Source organism: Desmodus rotundus, chromosome 5 (genome assembly GCF_022682495.2).
Source record: "Desmodus rotundus isolate HL8 chromosome 5, HLdesRot8A.1, whole genome shotgun sequence".
NCBI lineage: Eukaryota > Metazoa > Chordata > Mammalia > Chiroptera > Phyllostomidae > Desmodus > Desmodus rotundus.
The window spans coordinates 10,295,111-10,313,556 of record NC_071391.1 but is presented as its reverse complement, the minus strand read 5'-3'; the positions used below and the strand labels follow the sequence as shown (position 1 = coordinate 10,313,556).

Sequence of the window (18,446 nt, the reverse complement as noted above, 5' to 3'; positions counted from 1 at the left end):
CAGTCAAGGCCTCACACAACCCAGCATAGAAGGGATGAGCTGGGCCAGCCTGGCAGGTTCAAATCCTCGGTCTTCTACTTACTGAAACTTTGAGCGAGTTCCTTCACCTACAAAAGCTGCTAACTTTATAGTGTTGTTGGGGGTATGAAATGAGAATGTAAAGCTCGAGTCACAGTGCCTGGCATTCAGAGTGTGCCCTGTGAATAACAGCTATCGTTACTACTGCTGTCGATGTTGTGGACACCATCTGTGCACCCCTCCCAGGAGCACCTGCTTGGGGGCACACTCGCCTTGGGATGAGCCAGACACTGGCCCACCTGCCCATGCCACCCCTCCCTGTGCCCCAGTCTCACAGAACACGCCCGGCCCTGCAGACGGCTGTCTATCTGGGCACGGTGGTTCCTTGCCAGGGAAGCTGCACCAGTGCCCCTCCACTCACTCTCACTCTCTGCAGCTTAATTCCTCTGTGGAGCTGGCCTGCTCCCCTTCCCCAGCCACCACCCCTCCTCTGCCCTGCTAGCCCAGGGCTCCACCTGTGCCAGCGCCCCTGCCCCCAGAGGTTCTTTGTCCCCACTGCCAGTCTGTGAGCAACTCAAGGGCAAAGACACAGCCACTTTTGCTTTTGTGCCCCCAGCACCTGGCCCAGGGCCTGGCCAGGAACAGGACTAAGCAAACATTTGCCCAGTGAATGAGAAGCTGGGTCACCTTGCATCTCAATGCAGCTTATGCATCTCTGCCTGCTGCTCCCTCAAAACAGAGCACAAACACACGTGTAGGGCACACACACACTCTCACTGACTCACACCTCTGAGTCCTGAAAGCCACAGCCACACCTGACAGCATTTCAGATAAAGCAGGAAAGACACTACTGACTGTGACCTCAGGCAGGTCACACCCTCTCTCCTGCAAACTGCAGATGACAATCATCCCTCCCTGTTCACCCGCAGCTGTGAAGACCAATGAGGTCAGATGTGCAGCCAAGGGCTGGGACCGCAGAGTTCTCCAAGTCCTGGGAAGAGAAATCAGGGCGGCCACTGGGTGCCCACCTTCTACCACTAGGAATGTTAACGCTTCCTGAGTCTATCATTACAGTGTGAGGCTCAGGAAGGCCCAGGGGACCCAGGAGCCTCTGGACTCCCAGTCCTGTGAACTCACCTCTGTCCCTGCAGTCTTCACCTCCTCCCCAGGCTCCCCCATCTCCCTCTCCAAAGCCGGGGTTCCCCAGAACGCTCCCCCCTGAGCTCCCCTAGGCAACGTCGGGGCCCCATCACCTTTTCTTCTCCCTCTCCTCAAACCCAAATGCCTTCCCGACTCCTCTACCACCACCCCAACTCCCTCTAGACCAGGGGGGTCCAACCTACAGCCCACGGGCCACATGCGGCCCAGGAGGGCTATGAATGCGGCCCAACACAAAATCGTAAATTTACCGAAAACATTAGAGATTTTTTTTGGTGATTATGTGTCACAATGTATTTAATATGTGGCCCAAGACAATTCTTCTTCTTCCAGTGTGGCCCAGAGAGGCCAAAAGGCTGGACACCCCTGCTCTAGACCTTTCCTGGTCCCTCCTGCCCCCTCCCACTACCATCAGCCCCTCCACTTATAACATAGCCTGCCCCACACCTCCCTCCCCTTCCCTTCCTCCCTGGCAGGTGAGAAGCTCCAGGGTTGGGAAAGGGCCAACTTTCTACTCAGTCAAGACAATGAATCCAAATCTCAGTGGATGGAAATGTTAACGGAAGACATACAATGCCTTTTTGCACCCTTTCCAGGTGAGAAATCACCTCAGTCGGTTTTAGAACATAAAAATCCCTGAGACAGACTGTGGTTGGCTGGTAAAATTATCAGTGTGTTCCTCTGGAAAGTTTTTTCAGCAACTGTGTGTGTGGAGGCCAGGGTCATGGGGCCAGGGACCAGGTCCCATGTCCTTCAGGTTCTTAAACTGTTGCTTCTTCTAGGCGTTAAGACAAGGTAGGCAAGAAGCACCGTGTTCCTAACCTCCTGAGAGACAGTGAGTGCCGCTGTGCACTCCGCTCCGGACCTGGAGTGGTCAAGGCCGTGAACAAAGAGTTCTCCTTCCTGCACTCAGGAAAGCATCCTGGTCCCTGGCCCAGGAGCACCTCTGGCTTCAGAGCCGAGAGCCTGTGGAACAGCCTCTGTGCTCAAGAGGAACCCACCAGAAACCACCCAAAGATGTGACGTGTACCATTCCAGTTCCTCCAGCACCGTCACAGTACAACATCACCGTACAATGTCACCAAGGTATCCTAAAGCGTGGGCTACAAAGAGTCACACCTCACACATCACACTCATTCAAAATAGGAACTCAACCTGGGTACAGGTCGTAGTTCAATTTTGAAAAAAGTAAAAGTCAAAATAAAAATTCACAACCCAAACTGTTGTAATTTCCCAAAGAGTAAAACTCCTTGGGGGAAGCCGGTTCTTCCCCCCCCCCAGAAAGGTTTACGTTCTCAGACAGCTGCACCACCTTCCCTCCCACACAGGGATGGTGTTCCCCTTACCTGGCTCCAGAGCCTGGAGCTTCTCCTGTCTCCATTGCGGGGCCTTCAGGGCAGGTCTCCAAGGAAGGTGAGGACTCATCTTCACCCTGGGTCTCTGGCCCACTTGTCTCACCAACCCCCAGCTCCCTGGCTTCCATGGGGTCTCTGGCCTCCAGGCCAGGGCTCAACATGCCAGTGTCCCTGAGACCTAGCTCTGGGCACTGGCTGACTTCTCCCACCCCGTGCTCCCTGGATTCACTCGGGGCCCCAGAGAGCTCCACACTCCGGAGCCCCAAGTCCTGGCTCCAGTCCATCTGCCCCACTCCACATCCCCGCGGCTCCTGAGAAGCTCCAGTCTCTAGGTCACAGGCTACCTCCAGATTCCTCAGGCCCAGATTATTGTCCCAGTCCACCTGGCCCACCCCAAGTTCCCTGGAGCTGCTACCTGCCCCCACGGCCATGTTCCTCAGACCCAGGTCTGGTGTCCAGTCTGCCTGGCCCACTCCACGCTCCCTTAATTTAAGGAACTCTCCAGCCTCCACACCTGACCAGTCAGTCTGCCCCACGCCACTCTCTCTGGCCTGGCTGTGGCCTCCTGCCTCCCCGACCCCAGCCAAATCTCTGCCCCTCACCCCAACATCAGAAGTCCAGTCTTTCTCCCCAACTCCCATCCCCCTGGGCTCCTCAGGCCCCCCAGTCTTCACACAGCTGGCCAGGTCCATGTCTCTCAAGCCCAGGTTGTCCGACCAGCCCATCTGTCCCACGGCATCCTCCCTGGCCTCACTTGAGCCCACGGAACCCACACAGCTGGACACTTCCAAGTTCCTGAGGCCCAGCTGGTCAGTCCAGTCTACAGGCCCAGCCGAGGTCTTCTCAGGAGACACAAAGTGGCCACCTCCCATCTTGCTGGAAGGGCTCAGGCCGGCACCGCTCACTCGGTCATTGCCAATGATGCCAAACTGATAGCTCCTCTCGGGAGCCTCCGTGCAGAAGTCACCGCTCCAGTCTCGCTGCCCTGGGCTGAAGGCCGCCTCTGGCTGGGGCACAACACTGAGGCTGATGTCGCCAGGCCAACCTCGCTGCCCCACTTCCCTGTCTTGTAGGTCCGCATCGCCCGGGCTCTGGCCCCCAGCCTGCCGTCTCTCCTGCAGCCCTCCAACCTCCTGGCTGGCACTGCTGTCCTGCCAGTTGCTCTGGCTCCTCTGTCCCAGTGCCCCATCCTGCAACTGGGGGGTGCTGGGGCTGAACAAGCCCCCCGACTCTATCTCCTCTGGACAGCCTGCATCCCTGCTGGCCTCGCCCAAGCTATCTCCTCTACTTGGAATCTTCTTCCCAAACTCCTCATCCTGCTGTTGGGCTTCCTCAGGACTCAACCCGGTGTTCAGGGCTCTTGTCCCGAAGCCTCTGTCCTGGGGTGAGAGGGCCACCGGGCTGCCACAGCTGCTGTAGTCCCTCATCCAGGCACTCTTCCCAAAATCCCGGTCCGGCTGCTCAGAACCCCCACTGCCATAGGCGCCAAGTGACGAATCTCTCTTCCCAAACTCCTGGTCCTGCCCGTTGGCATCCTGGCTGCTGTACCTGCCAAGGTGGTCCTTCTTCCCCAATTCCTGGCTCTGTTCATCCACCTCCTGTCTGGCATAAGCCCCCAAAGAATCTCTCTTCCCAAACTCCCAGTCCTGAAGGCTCGCATCCCGACTGCTGTAAGAACCCAGTGAATCTCTTTTCCCAAATTCCTGGTCCTGGAGTTCCGCATCATGGCTGGAGAAAGCGGCCTGGGAATCCCTCTTTCTGAACTCCCAGTCCTGAACATCCGCCTCCTGGCTCTGTGGAGTGCCAAGTGGGGCTGGCTTTCCAATCACCCGGTCCTGGGCTGCAAGACCCCCTGGAGCGGACACTGCACTCCTATCCGGGCTGCTGACCTCCAGCTCCTCGTGGCTGATGCCACACCTGCTGGCCCACTCCCTGGCGCTCCCTTCTCCCACTCCTTGCCCACACTTGCTGGACCAGTCCCTCTCTCCAAGGCCTGGGTCCCCTCTAGGGCTCACACCCCCAAGGCCATAGTCCTGAGAAGTGTCTTGGCACCAGCTGGAAGGGCTGAAACTGCTGGGCTGTGGATCTGCTGCAATCCCAAATTCACTCTGCAGATCTTTCTGGGCCCAGCCAAGGAGTCCCTGAGAACCAGAGAGAGAGAGAGAGAGAGAAGCAATGCTTAGAGTCAATCTAGAATGCGAGCCAGCACTGTCTGTTGCCCGAGAGCCGAACTTTGGCAACAGAAAGCCTGGGTTTGTATGCCAGCTGTGTGACCTTCAGCAAATCACTTAACCACTCTGGGCCTTGGGGTCTTCATCCTTAAACAGGGGTAATTTCTACTGCATGGGCAGTTAGGGAGGATTAAACAAGACCACTGAAGCCAAGTTCTCAGCAGAGTGCCAGGCATAGAAAGAGCACTCAGCAACTGCAACCGGTCCTCAAACAATGACCCTGAGGTCATGCTTACAGCCCTTGGGCAACACTTGGCTCCCTGCCCTGGTAGAGTGGTCTGCACAGGGATGTGGGGCACACTTCCCTTAGGAGAGGACAAGACTCAAAGTCCCTCCACAACCTCCTTCCCACACTGAGATTCCACCACCACCCCAGCCAGTCCAGTCCTCATGAGTTCCCAGCCCCTCCCTCCCTAAGGAAAGCACCCTCTGCCCAGCCCTCCCCAGGAAGACAGTCCAGCCATCCCTGAACCCTGGGGGATGCGGGGCAGGGGGGGAGGCGATGCTGACACAGGACAGCCACCCTCTGGCACAGGGGGAAGACCCAGCCAGGGCTCCCTGCAACCCACACTCCATACTCCCTGACTCACTGCTGAGGGCAGGCGAACCCTGGCCTCAGGGCTGCAAAGCCGGCCAGCCTCATCCCGAAGTGCCGCGTTGGCCAGCAGCCTCTTCAAAATAGACATGCTGTGCTCCCCATCCCCAAACCCGGCCATGGTCCCTGCCCCCCACACCCGCCCCAGGCAGCTGGGTACGGCAGGCACCCGAACAGGGCTGGGCCGCTCCCCTCGCCAGGACTTGTCCGACTGCTCTAGCTCCGGGCTCACCCTGGCCCCACTCACTGGAGAGCAACTGCAGCTCCGGTGGCCCCGCCCAGAAGCCAGTTGAGTCACCCACATCCCGGGACGACACACCTACTGCAGGAGCCAGCCGGTCTTAACTCCTTCCTGCTCCTCCTCTTACACTCCCTCCCCTCAGAGGCTCCTGGCTCCTCCTTCCTTCCAGCCCCGCCCCTACCAGCCAAGGCAGGGCTTGAAAAACACATTTCAAAAGGCACCTGGACCCCAGCCCTTAAAATCAGTCATCCTGGTAGGAGAAAGGGCACTGGGCCCAAGCCCAGCTGCCGGCTTGCTGGGTAACCTTGCACAGGCTTTGCCAGCTCTGGGCCTTGGCTGCCTGTCTACAAGGCAGGTCTGAAGCTCAATGGCAATAACGCTCATAAAAGCCAACACTTACCAAGTACTCGAGATGAGCCAGGTGCTACTGTCACTACTTTACAAGTACCATAGCTCATTTAGTATTCGCAATCACCCTATGAGGGGGAGTTATTCCCATTTTACAGATGCAGAAACTGAGGCACAGGCAGAAAAATAACTTGCTCCAAGGCACAGCTGGGCAAGTAGCAGAGCCAAGACAAACCCAGGCCATCTGCTTCCAGCACCCACCTCTAAGTGGCTACGCTCCGTTGCTGTTCACAATATTCATCTTAATTATGGCTTGAACACTCAGTGGATGCCAAGCACTAAGCACATTCCACATCTCACTTTACCTGCAGTACAACCCGAAGAGGAGAATGTTATTATGAAAGGACTCTGAGGCTTAGAGGTTAGAGCACATTCCCAAAACCACTCAAGTAGTAGATGCTGGAATCAGACAGAAGCTCTGGCCAAACCCTAAGCGCCATCCAGTAGCCCCTGCCAACAGCATTGCTAGACCGCACAGCTGTGAGGGGCATGTCCACAGGTGCCTTGCTCACAGTTGTACCCCCAAGCTCCTGACACAAAGTCCTTGCTGAAAGAACGAAGACCACCGAAGCCCTGGCTCCCATCCCCTGAAGCCCCCAACCCCCCTGTGCCCCCATCCTTACCTCAGAGCAGGCACTTGGGGTCTGTGTGTCCTTCAGCTCAGATCCAGCTCCCCGCCGTGCACTGCCAGCATTGGGTGGCGGTGAAGCCAGGAGGTCATCCAGCCAGCGGGAGCTACTACAGGGGTCTTGAGCCTCTGTCCTGGGTTGGGTAGTCTCAGCCTGGGCCAGGGTCAGAGTCTCCTCCTCAGCAGGCAATGCCTGCCCAGGGTCAGCAGTGTCAGCAAAGAGGACACAGGGCTGGTCAGGGGGTGCTGGCTGCTGCTGCCCCAGGACTGGCTCCAGGAGGGGCAGGGCAGCCTCCCCCGTGGCCAGAGGGAGCAGGGACTCCTGTCTGGCCATGGGCTCCTGCTCCTCATACCTCTCCTCTGCCTGTAGCAAGGCTGGTTCAGGTGCACACCCTGTTGTTGGCAGAGGCTTAAGGGGAACAGCTGGGAATGGAGGCTGACTCTCCCCAACACCTTTTTGGGTTGGGGAGATACTGGAATCTTCTGTCTGCACCCCAGAACCAGGTCTTCCTGGTCCCTCTGGAGTGGATCGGGCCTCTCGCCCCTGCTGGGACACTCCCTCTCTACTGGATGCAGCCCAGTCAGGGGCCTCGGTGGCCCCGGCTTCAGCAGCCTCAGCCTCTGCAGCCTCAGTGGCTTCGGTGATGGGGGAAGGGGGAGGGGAGTCCAGCCGCCACACCCCTAGACCCGAAGGCCGAGTGGGGAAGGTCCATTCAAAGGACTGTGACAAGCTCCAGTTGGACTCTGTCCCACTCTCAAAGGGATGATCCAGGGCTGACTGGCTCCCCTGGGCTTGGGGCAGGTGAGCCAATGAGCCCCCCAGCTTCTCCTGGTCTTGGCTAGGCGGCTGGAGCACACCTTCAGAAAATCGGCGCTGAGCCAGGCTGGTGGGGCGGAGGTCTGTGTCAGCCCTGGCCACCTCCTCACCAGACGGAAACGTCCGATCGGGATCAAGCAACTCACCCCTTTCCTTTAGGGGCTGGGGCAAGGTGACTAGAGGCTGCTCTGGGCTGTGGCGCCCCGAGACCTTCTCCACAGGAGGGCTGCCAGGTCTGAGGGTCTCTGGAGCTCCCCAAGCAGGGAGCCCTGGGCTAGGGGCACAGCAGGAGCCCTCGTCGGACAGGGCTACAGCAGGGGCTGATGGAGTCACAGGGAAGCAGGGAGAAGGCCCAGAGGCTGACGGACTCTGGGCTTCTGGAAGATGAACGTGGCAGGGAGAGCTCCCGTCGGGTGAGTGAAGTCTGGGAGAGCCAGGGGCTGGGCTGGAGACTTCAGCTGGAAGGCCTGGGCTGGTGGACCCTCCATTCTCTGAGGTGGAGCCTGGACTTGAGCGGACCCAGGGCTTAGAAACCTGCAAGAGAAAGGTCAAGAGCCATCACTCACCTTCAGGTGGGAGCGGGAGGCACCTGCCAACCTGATATAGACCACAGGTCAGCTGCTTTTTCACACTCTCCCTCCACAGACAGGAGGAGAAAACTGGGGTGTCTCTCAGGACAGTTAGGAAAGATTAGTTAGGGCTTCTAGGGCTTCGTAAGCTTCTCAGAGTTCTCAGACCCCTCCTTCAGACCCTCTCCCCAGAAAAACACATGTAGTCCTAGTCACATATGACCCACACCACTTCACGTGGTTCAAACCATACCCACCTACCCTTTGATGACCCTCTGCTCACCAAAGGATCTCGTAAGTCCATGGTTCACGGTAGAGAATACTGGCTTTATAAAGGGAAAAGGAAGTTTGGGAATCTGACCATCCGGGCCAGCAGGGGTTCCACCTCAAAGCAGGACTCCAAGCCCAGCACAATGGGGGTTGGGGGTGGACCTGCCCACCCTGCTCTGTGCACCCACAGGTCCCCGTGCTGCCCAAGGAAGCAGGCAGGCCTCGAGCTCCAGGCAAAGGCACTGGGAGGCATGAAACTCCCTGGCATGGAGTCGCCCGGCACAGTCTCTTGTAGGTTGTAAGCTCTCCCAGATGGTGGTCACTCAGTTTCTCTGAGCCTCAGCCCCTCTCCCCTTCTGTCCATTGGGGCTGGTGGCAACAACCTCCCTCTCACAGAGTTAGGTGAGGGGAAAGTAAGGTTTGCGTACACAGCACCTCTTGGGATGGGACTTGCAAAGAATGGATGCTCTAGGACGATGCGGAAAGGGGAGGACTAGGGTGCAGGGGAATGATGAGGGGTGGGGGAGAAGCGGGCAGAGGGGTGGGGAAGGAGGGGAGTAGAGGGGCACCAGGCAGCTGGCACTCCTTCGCTGCTCCACTCGGCCTAGCCCCAGATGAGAAGTGAGTGTTGTTCTGTCTGACCTTTGCCCTCCCCAGAGGTCACACGTCCCTTGCTGTCCCCTCTACGGGACTGTGGGCCTGGACAGAGGAAGGCATGTCCTGCTTGCTTCTCAAGGCCCCTCCTACTCCCTCCGTGTTCCCTCCTGTCTACAAAGCTCTGGCTTGAAAGCTCGCGCCTTCCTGTCAGAGCCCCTACAGACCCCTCAAGCCCTGGATCACTGCCATTGTCCGCAGCGATTTCGGTCGAGCCTTGGAGCATCCTGGCTGGATTCCTCAGCCGCTCCTTCTCTGATGACTTTGTGACCCGCCTCTTCGGTGACTTCGTCCTTACTCACAACTGCAGCCCTCCAGAATCTCAACTTCAAGTCTCCCCCTCACCCACTCCCACCTCCTGTCTCTCCAGGTCCATCCTTCCACGCCCCACCCCCCCCAACCACTACCTCCCTCAATCCTTCAACCCCTCTGGGAAGCACAGCCACTAACCGTCCCTCCTTCTCACCATCTCCCAGTAGCCTCCTGTCCTTACTATGTCTCTCTTTACCACCATTAAAGTCACTTTTTTTTACACAACCCTCAACTCCCTCCTGCATCCTACTGTCTAGCCTGTTGGTACATTGCTCCCAAATGCTCCCAGGCAATGCTTGTCTCCTCAAACCTCAGACACCTCCTCCCACCCTCTCTCAGCTGCCAACCTAGCTGCCCTGGGAACACAGAGGCCAGGGGAGGAAACAGCCACAGCCCACTACCTGATGTGAGACCAGATCGTGAACTGTCCTTGCTCAGAGCTCAGGCCAACCCCTCCTCCCTCCCCTGCATCGTTGATTTTTCCTCCTCTCCTGGATCATGTCCATCAGCACACGAACTGCTTTCATTTCCTCCTCCTTAAAAAAAGAAAAACACTCTTGCCCTTACCTCTCTCTCTACCTACCACTCATTTTCCTGGACACACTGTCTACACTCACTATCTGTCCCCATACTTTGTCCCATTCCCTCGTGAACCCACCCCACACAGGCTGCTTTCTTCACCTCGCCACCTAACTGCGAAGTCATGATGTTCCCCTGTAGCCAAGTCCCTTTCTCAGTGCTCAACTTCCTTGACCTGTGAGCAGCACCTGATGGCTGATCTGCCCTCCTCCAGTCATGGAAGCTGGCTTCTTCTGGCCTCCAGGGCTCCACCTTTACCAGCTTCCCTCCCACCTGGCTCCTGGGCTGTGCCTGGGTCCTCTTTCCTCCTGTGCCTCACCCACTCACTCCCCTGGTGATCTCAGCCAGTCTTCACTACCATCTGTATAGCAGACGAGTCCCTGGAACTCCAGACTCAAATAGTCAACTGCCCACTTGACATTTCTATGAGGCTGTCTAAAAGGCCACCTCAAACTTAACGACTCCCAAAGCAAACTCCTCACATCTCCTCTCATCCTGCTTCACCCTTAGAAGCCCCCATCTCACTAAATGGTAACCTCATCCTTCCGGTTGCTCAGGCCAAAAGCCCTGGCATCATCCTTGATTCCGCACGTGCGCTCGCTCGCACTCTCTTTCTCTCCCTCTCTCTGTCTCTCTGCTATCAACCTGCCTGCAAATCCTGTCGTCAACTTCACCTTCAATTTCTACCCAGAGCAAACATTTCTCACCATCTCAGCACAGGCTACCTCCAGGGCCCATCACCTTGCCCCTGGATTATTCCAACAGCCCCCCAGCTGGCCCCTGCTGCTGCTCTTAGCTCCCTGCAACCAAAAGGGCAAGGTGACTCTTTACACCTCTCCTCCAAACGGCTGGATGGCTCCTGCCCCTCTCTCAAGCCAAGGACCTCCCACTGGCCAGCGAGGCTCCATTCCCCACTCATCGCTTCTCAATACTCACCACCACCCAGCCCCTCCCTTGTCACTGTGACTTGGACAGCCTGGCTTCTTTGCCAGGGAGGTACCAAGTCCTTTGTCCCTGTAGATGCCTCTGCCAAGAATGCTCTCCTTCAAACATCCACACGGCTGCCTCCCTCACCTTGTTCGCAGAGAAGCCTTCCCCAGTGATCCTCACCCCAGACCTCTCTCCCTTCTCGGGTCTCCCAGCACTTGTCTGACTACATTATCTGCTGGTTCACAGGGATGTCTTGGTTCATGCTGGCCTCTTGCCCTGGAAGAAGAGCTCCCAGAGAACAGGGATGGTGTGTGGTCTGCTCTCTGGTGTTTCCCCAGCATCCGGCTCAGAGTAGGTGCTCAGTAAATATTTGCTGGGTGGACAAATGGAGTCAGGTCTCCACCACTGGGCAGATGGGGCAGCCTCTATGAGCAAGAAGGGCTCAATGACTCAGGAAAGCCGGCTGACTACCCTCCCAAGCACGCTGTGGTGGCGAGAGGTGGGGATGTAACAAGAAACTCCCAAAGAGGGACTTTTCCTCAGCACCCTGAGAAGGCAGCCCAGGCAGGAGAGCACTAGAGTCAGACAATCCAGATCCTGCCTCAGCCCCTGGGTAAGTTACTTAATCTCTGTGAGCTCTGGCATCTTCACCTCTCACATGGGACCAACAGGCTCTACTAGGCTTCAGTGATCACTAGGACTAAGTTAGTCAATGTTCCAGAAACAGGCCCCGCACACAGCAGGTACTTGATCAATGGCAACTGTGAAGGGTAATTACTCTTGATAGCGAGTAGCCTCATGGCCTCAACCACACTTGATCAAGAGCACTGGCCTGGGAGTCCCTTGGGCAAGTCACCTCCTCCAGGACTCTCAGTGCCCCGCTCTGAACTACAAAGAGATAGAGCAGGCAATTTCAGATGACCCTTCCAGCTCTACAGTACCGTGATTCCAATTTATAACAGGGGGACAACTCACATCAGTAAGTAGCTCAGAGCTGGCAGGATGAGCCAGGTCCCCGTTGAAGGCCCGGTCCAAAGCAGGGCTCCTGGGAAGGAGAAAGACAGGAAATCAAGGCATAGAATTAAGAAGCCAGTAATAGATGAATAAGGGGACAGGGTTGTCTGGTAAGAGTCTGCCCAACTGACCTAACAGCACCCAAAGTTAACTGCTCCCCTTCCAAGGCATTTTCTACTGAGTCCTGCCTAGAACCATTGGAACAGAGAAGCTGTGCGGTTCCACAGAGAAAGTCTCCCAGGACAGAGTGCCCATTCCCTTCCTGCACACCAAGGGTTAAATTCCCATAGTCCCTTTAGAACAAGCATCCTGAAAGCGCAGACCCCTCAATGAGTCCCTAAAAGATAATCCCTCCTTCCCCTAGCCCCTAAGGGGTTAACCAGCCAGGGAGAGCACAGCTGGTCTGGCTGCCCTGCCAATACTTCTAGAAGGAGAAGGATCGCAGGGGGAGGGAGAGGGGGAAGAGTGATTTTCCAAGGTTGAAGTTGTTCCTCTTTCGCTCTCCACTTGGAGCCAGGGAGGGGAGGTTAGAGGGCTGGACCCAGCCTGGAGCCCTGGGACGAAGAAGGGTTAACTGGGAGCCGTGCCCTCCAGGTACTTTCAGGTGAGAAAGGGACAAGGTTGGAGGGCAGGGCAGAGCACAGGCCTTAGGCTTTGGGCTCGCCCCATGGCAGCCCTGCCCTTTCCCAGCAGCTGCGGGGTGGGGAGCCTCTGGGCCCAGCACAGCCACCAAAGCCCCAGGGGTCCAAAGTGCCTCAAGCGGGTTCTCCCTGCCCTGGGGATGGCCTCTGTGCAGCTGATAGAACCTGAGACCCCTCAGCCTCGTCCTCCAAGGCCCTGTGCTCACCACCCCAAAAGGTCCTGGCTAGCCTTCCTTTACACTGGACCAGCTCTGGAGAAGGGTTTACATGCAACAGTCTCCAACCTGGCCGTAATCTCTGCTCTGTGACACTAGCTGGCCTGATATCAAGGTGTGTTCACATCTTATCTCTCCCATCAGACTCCTACCGGGCAGACTGTGCCCTTCTCATCCTGACACACACACCTGCACCTGGCACCCTGCTCCACACACAGAAGGAGCTAGCAGTTAGGAGCATATGCTTTGGAATCAAATAGACCTGAAATCAAACCCCGGTCCTTGTTGCTGAGGACCCATGGGAAGTCACTTTTGAATCTGTTTTCTCACTCTTTTTTATAATTAATTTTTTTTTTTTTAAGAGAGGGGAGGGAGAGAGAATGAGAGGGAGAGAAACATCAGTCAGCTGTCTCTCCTGCCAACCAGGGATGCAACCCAGGCATCTGCTCTGACCAGGAACCAAACCAGCGACCTTTCGGATCACAGGCCAATGCTCAACCCACTGAACCACACCAGCCAGGGCTTTCTCATCTCTAGAATAGATCTAGTATTCTCTTCACTAAATAGAATGGCTGTGGATTAAAAGAGGCAAAATTCAGCTCTTGGTATAAAAAAAAAATAAACTTCCATACTGTGCATTTGAACTCTACCATAAACACACATCAACTCCATAAAGAAAATTATAATCCGAAAGAGAATATAGTCATAACACCGTCTGCTGGCAGAAAGCTTTGTGACTTAGAGCAGGGTCTGCCTGCACTCACAGCACACAACTAACCTAAAAGTGAAGGTCACAGTCCCAGATGGGGCCACCCACTTCGTCCTCCAGAATGCAACAAAACATACAGCCTCCCACCCCTCACCTCTCCTCAGGGGTCTGGCTGTGCTCTTCTGGGCACTCTGTGGGAGACTTTGAAGGCCCCTCCTGGGACCATCCCCTGGAGAGGATCCCACCATCCTCATCCACGGGACCAGCAGCCACGCCATAGGTCCTGGGACCGTATCTTGAGCTGCCATCATGGTTAAAGGTGAGGCGGGAGCCCCAGAGGCGGTCAGGGCTGGCAGGGACCTCCTTCCGCGGCTGCTCCATCTTGGCTAGGATCTCTTCCACTGTGGTGGCTGCAAAGCGCTCGGAGGCTGGACGGAAGGGGGCAGGGGCCTTCCGCACGCCCCCCGGGGCAGCACATCGAGCTGGGGGTGTCAAGGGTGGCATCTCTTCTTTCCCAGCCTCTTCTTTCCCAGCCTCTCGGGTGGCTTCTCCTCCAGTAGAGGTCTCAGCCATTGGTCTTGGAGCAAAGGGAAGAGGACGCTTGCTGCCACCATAGGGCTGGGGTCCCGCCAGCATGTTCATCTTCCGGGCAGAAGGCAGCTCAGCCAGGGGACCCCGGGGTGGCCGAGGCCCAACAGACACTAGCAGGCCGGGCTTGGCAGGCAGGGCTGGCTTGGCAGGCAGGGCCCGAGGTTTGGGCTTGACAGGGGGTTTGGCCCGAGGGTCACCTACGAAAAGGAAAGGGTTGATTGGGGAGGCTGTCAGAAGAACCAGGAAGCAGAACTTTATTTCCCACCCTATTAACTCAAAATGTTGACAACCTTCTAGGCACAGGTCAAATGTCACCTCTTCCAGAAAGCCTTCCTTAATTTTCCAAACACAGCCCAGAAGCATCTTCTCTTGTCTCCAAATTCCCAAAATGTTTAGTCAATTCCTCCTATGAGCTAAAGCTATTTAAAGGCCCAGCTGGCACCTTGTTTTTCCTTGTACCCTACTTTGCATCTAACACATGTTCTTGTCAAGCAAATGAATGAATGAGCAAATAAGCCAATAAATAAATGCCTACCTGCCCATCTCAAGCACTCAGCCCAACATTTCCCCAGTCTGGTCCTGTCCTCTTACAGGACACTCTTCCATCCAACCACCCACAGTAACCCTTTTATCCCAGCTGAGCCTCCCCACTCTGCCTCCTGGCTGCCCCACCCTCAGTTACACACCCAGGCCACCTGCACACTGCCATCCGGTGTGTGACGAGGAATGCAAAGTTACTATTGACCTAACCCACACAAAAGTATATAAATCTGCTACAGGGAAGAAAACAAGACCAGGAACCAGCCTTCTATATAATGCATTCCAAAGCCAAATGAAAGACCTTGGAATTACTCATGGCCTCAGCCCTTCTAATAGAAACCTCTATCACCCACTCATCGGCTCAGCCTAAGCAAAGAGTCTAGACAGCAGCCAGGAGGCCTGGATTCAAACCCCCATAGGTACACATCATTTCTCTTGTAGGCCCACTCTCCTCTTAAAACACTCGGCTTTGCCCACATCATTTTGAAGCTTAGCCTGTTCTTATTTGTGGGAGATCTATGCCCTCGAACAGTTCTGAAGGGCCTCCCCGGGAACGGAGAAACTTTCACACTTTCCAACTCATCCTGCACACCCTCTGCACTCCTCCCCTCACTCCCACCTCAACAGAACCATCATCATGTACCACCCCTCTCCAGGACAGAATGGGGTTCAGCCCCTTCCACCGTCCTCTCAGCCACCCCACTCCACCCTGCACCCATAGGCACCTACCTGGCTCGGAGCCAGCGGATGCCAGCTCCTCCTCCATCTCCCGGGGTGGTGGGGAAGCCATGGCTGTGCCTTCCCTGAGAGCAGACACTTTCATCACATGCGGCAGGACCTGCATGAGAATTGGGAAGCAGAGGGGTATGAGCTGGGGTGGCCAAAGGCCCAGGAAAAGAAAGAGAAGGCAAGAGGGTTGGGCGTTGGCAGCAGGCTTGGCCAGGGGAAGTCTGTACTTCTAGCAGAGGCAGAGTGTGGGACAGGAAGAGGGAACTTCAGAGGGGGTGGGGAGGTCAAGGGAGGTCCCCAGCAGCCTATCCTCAAGTCTTCCAAGATCACTCTCCAGCTCTTGTCTCCTAACCCCAACGTCCTGGAGCTGCAGGGAGCTGGCCACTCCTCCCTCCCCTGGCAAGCTCTCCAAGACACCCTACTTACTGTTCCCAGGGAACCCCCTGGGTGTAGCAGCCCCACTAGAGGTATCTGCTCAGGGGCAGAGCAAGAGGGCCCCAAAGTCTTGCCTCTTCGTGAATCACCTCAAGGGAGACGGGAAAAACCCGCTCCTCCCCAACCTGGGGCTCCGCCTCACTGCCTGCCTCCCCTTTCCTGCTCACCCTCCTTCTCTCCCTCCCTCCTGCAGCTGGGAGTGGTTCCCTCTCCCCACTTTCCCCCTCCTCCTTCCACATCCCTGCCCCACTCCCACCTCCCTCAGAGCTGTCTCATCCAAACACGGAAAAATAAGGAATAAGAAGTAAACATCTGGAATACATTTTTTTCTTTAATTTCTCAATTGCTTTGGCTTCAGCTCGGAATTTGATGAGGTAAAGCCAGGGCCTAGTCCTGTTGCCATAGCAATGGCCTCCCACTGGATTTCCAGAGCCGCGCCAAGAGGAAGGAGGAGCCCCAGGCCTGGGCTGGGAGAATGGGACAGGGCTTGAGAACATCCGGGGGGTGGGGTGGCCTGGAGGGAAAAACTCCCTGGGGTTCCCTCTCCTAGGACAGTCAGGGTACCACAGCCACAGCCTGCGAACTGGGGATCTGTGGGCAGCCCTCGACACCCTAGGGTTGGCCTCAGGGGTTTTGAGGGGCAGAAGAAATTTTAAACCAAGTGACAGAGCCCTATGGTAGAAGCCAATGGGTGTCCCTCCTCTAAACCTGGACCAGTAGCAGGCCTGGGGTCTGATTCAATGCTGGATGGGTCGACCACTTTCTGCCGTGTGCCCTTAGGCACAGTGCTTACTTCTCAAAGCTTCAGTTTCTCCATGTGAAAAGTGGAGTTACCAAGACTGTTGGGAGGTTTATAGCAGAAAATGCAAGTAAACTACTCAGCATAATGGCTACTGCAGAAGTGCCCAATAAATGTTGGCCATTATTAGTACAATTCCATTCAGTGTCACCAATGAGCGAACATCCTTGGTAACCACCTCCTCCTCTCCCCAGACCATTCCTTCCCTCCCACAGGGCCCAGTCCTGTCACCTGTTCTTCAGACACTCCACCACCTCCTCAGTTCTCATCCCAGCTCTTAAAGTACCATCCCACCCACCACACCCCTCCCCCAGACTCTCCAACCTCAGGGACAGAGTCCTGGTCCCTCTTGTACCAGAGGAAGGGGGATGTTTCCTATCATCTGGTATGCAGAGTCTCTGAGAATAATCTAACCCCCATCAACCTTCAATGGGTGCTCCCTTCCTCAGAGCCACCCACTCCAGCAGGTCTGGGAAGGTAACACCAAATCCAAAAAGGGCCCTCTGATGCCCAGCCTTTGCAAAGCCCACCCACCCCTCACCTTTGACCCTGCCCCAGCTTGTTTCAAAGATGGAAGAGAGTAAAGAGAAACCCAAGACCACCAGTTCCCTTGGTCAGCCAGCTTCCACGGAGCACTGCTCACTGTGGGTGGGTGAATAATTGTGCAGAGCCAGTCCAAGTGTGCGTGGGGGAGGGGTACATCATAGAAAATATAAAATTAAAACACAAGATTATTTCCTTCTCCTTGAACATTATTACAAGGAACATAGTGTGGGTGGTTAGAAACGGGGATGAACTGGCCCAGAACCTAAACACTCTTTCATCTGGGGGGTCTGACGGACACCTCTGCTGTAGAGGGGGCTAAGCCATGAGGTAGGGGCTCCACTTCCCCAAATGAAGAGGCGCCACAGCAGCTCCAAGGCCCGTGCCAGGAAACCCAGGTGCCCAAGTCCGTAGCCAAAAGCTGCAGAATCACAGCGGCTCTGAGCGCTCCCCAGGAGCCAGGGTAGACTGGCTGAGCCCCGGGAGCAAAGGCTGCCACAAGGGCTAGGGAGAGGTGGGCAGCTCCAGTCCGGGGCAAGGGGCCTAGAGAGAGACATCGAGGCAGGAGGGGTCGTCTCTGTGGACCTTAGGATCTCCGGCCAGATCCGGATCCAGAGAGGTCGGCAGGGACAGCTCAGAAACTGCTGGAGGAGGGAGGGCCAATGGGAGGATGGAACAGCCTGGGGCGAGGGGCCGTCTGGAGGGGCCCAGTGGGAAGCTCTGGACACAGAGGGGACCGCATTAGCCAAAGAGGAGGAGGAGGAGAAAAGGGTGAGGGTAGAGGTGGAGGTGGGGGGGGGGGTACGGGGTGGGGGTGGAAGAGGAGGAAGGAGAAGAGGACGAGAAAGAGGGGGCAGCAGAAGCCCAAGACCGGTGCGCGGGATGTGAAGCAGCCGGGGAAAAGATGAGAGACTAGGGACGCAGACGGGGTGGAGGCGGACTGGGGTGGCTGGGGGCGTGCCGAGAGATCCGGGGGAGGGGGCTAGTACGGACCCAGAGGAAGGGGATGGCAAGGGTCCCTCTAGCAGCTCCGCCCGCCCCCGGCCCCGCCCCAAGTCCGCGCCCCTTCCCCCCTTTCTTCTGGCTTAGCCAGCACAAGCTCCAGGCCGTGCACCCTCCGCCCCCGCGCACACGCGCCAGCTCCAGCGTGCCCCTCGCTCCCTGCGTGCTCTCTGCTCCCTCAGCACCCCCGGCCCCTGCAAACTTTCCTGGTCACCCCCCGCCCCCTCCCCAAGCCAAGGTCCGGGCTGGAAAGCGCCCACTCCTTCCAAGCTTCTCCCCCGCCCCCAATGCCGGACCCCGCCCCCTCCTTCACCCTTCTGTTCCCCACCCCACCCCGCGCACTCACACGCTCCCCCCGATCTGGCTTCGCTCAGCTCGGGCTCGGGCACTCGCCGCCACCGCCGCCACCGCTGCAGCCGCCGTCACCGTGGACCTAGCCACTGCAAGCCCCGGCCGGGCCCCG

The 18,446-nt window shown here is 56.8% G+C and overlaps 1 protein-coding gene and 1 long non-coding RNA gene across 3 annotated transcripts in view; one reads left to right on the top strand and one right to left on the bottom strand.

Annotated features, from left to right (window-relative positions):
* LOC123478428 (uncharacterized) overlaps window positions 1-2,183 on the top strand; it is an 11,943-nt gene extending 9,760 nt beyond the window's left edge. The window contains exons 4-5 of the long non-coding RNA XR_008426807.1: window positions 1,653-1,772; window positions 1,959-2,183. This is a non-coding gene — a long non-coding RNA (uncharacterized lncRNA). The remainder of the gene's footprint in view (window positions 1-1,652; window positions 1,773-1,958) is intronic.
* Window positions 1-18,446, bottom strand: part of TNKS1BP1 (tankyrase 1 binding protein 1) — a 21,703-nt gene extending 3,257 nt beyond the window's left edge. Inside the window, exons 1-6 of one of the 2 annotated variants that reach the window (XM_053923870.1) lie at window positions 18,330-18,446; window positions 15,205-15,313; window positions 13,499-14,132; window positions 11,741-11,810; window positions 6,630-7,985; window positions 2,523-4,672 (exon numbers count right to left, since the gene is read on the bottom strand). In XM_053923870.1, the coding sequence (XP_053779845.1) occupies window positions 2,523-4,672; window positions 6,630-7,985; window positions 11,741-11,810; window positions 13,499-14,132; window positions 15,205-15,298 (4,304 nt within the window). In that variant the 5' untranslated portion in view covers window positions 15,299-15,313; window positions 18,330-18,446. Of the gene's footprint in view, window positions 1-2,522; window positions 4,673-6,629; window positions 7,986-11,740; window positions 11,811-13,498; window positions 14,133-15,204; window positions 15,314-15,630; window positions 15,768-18,329 lie in introns of those variants that run through there. The other variant, XM_024577761.3, reaches the window with a different exon arrangement.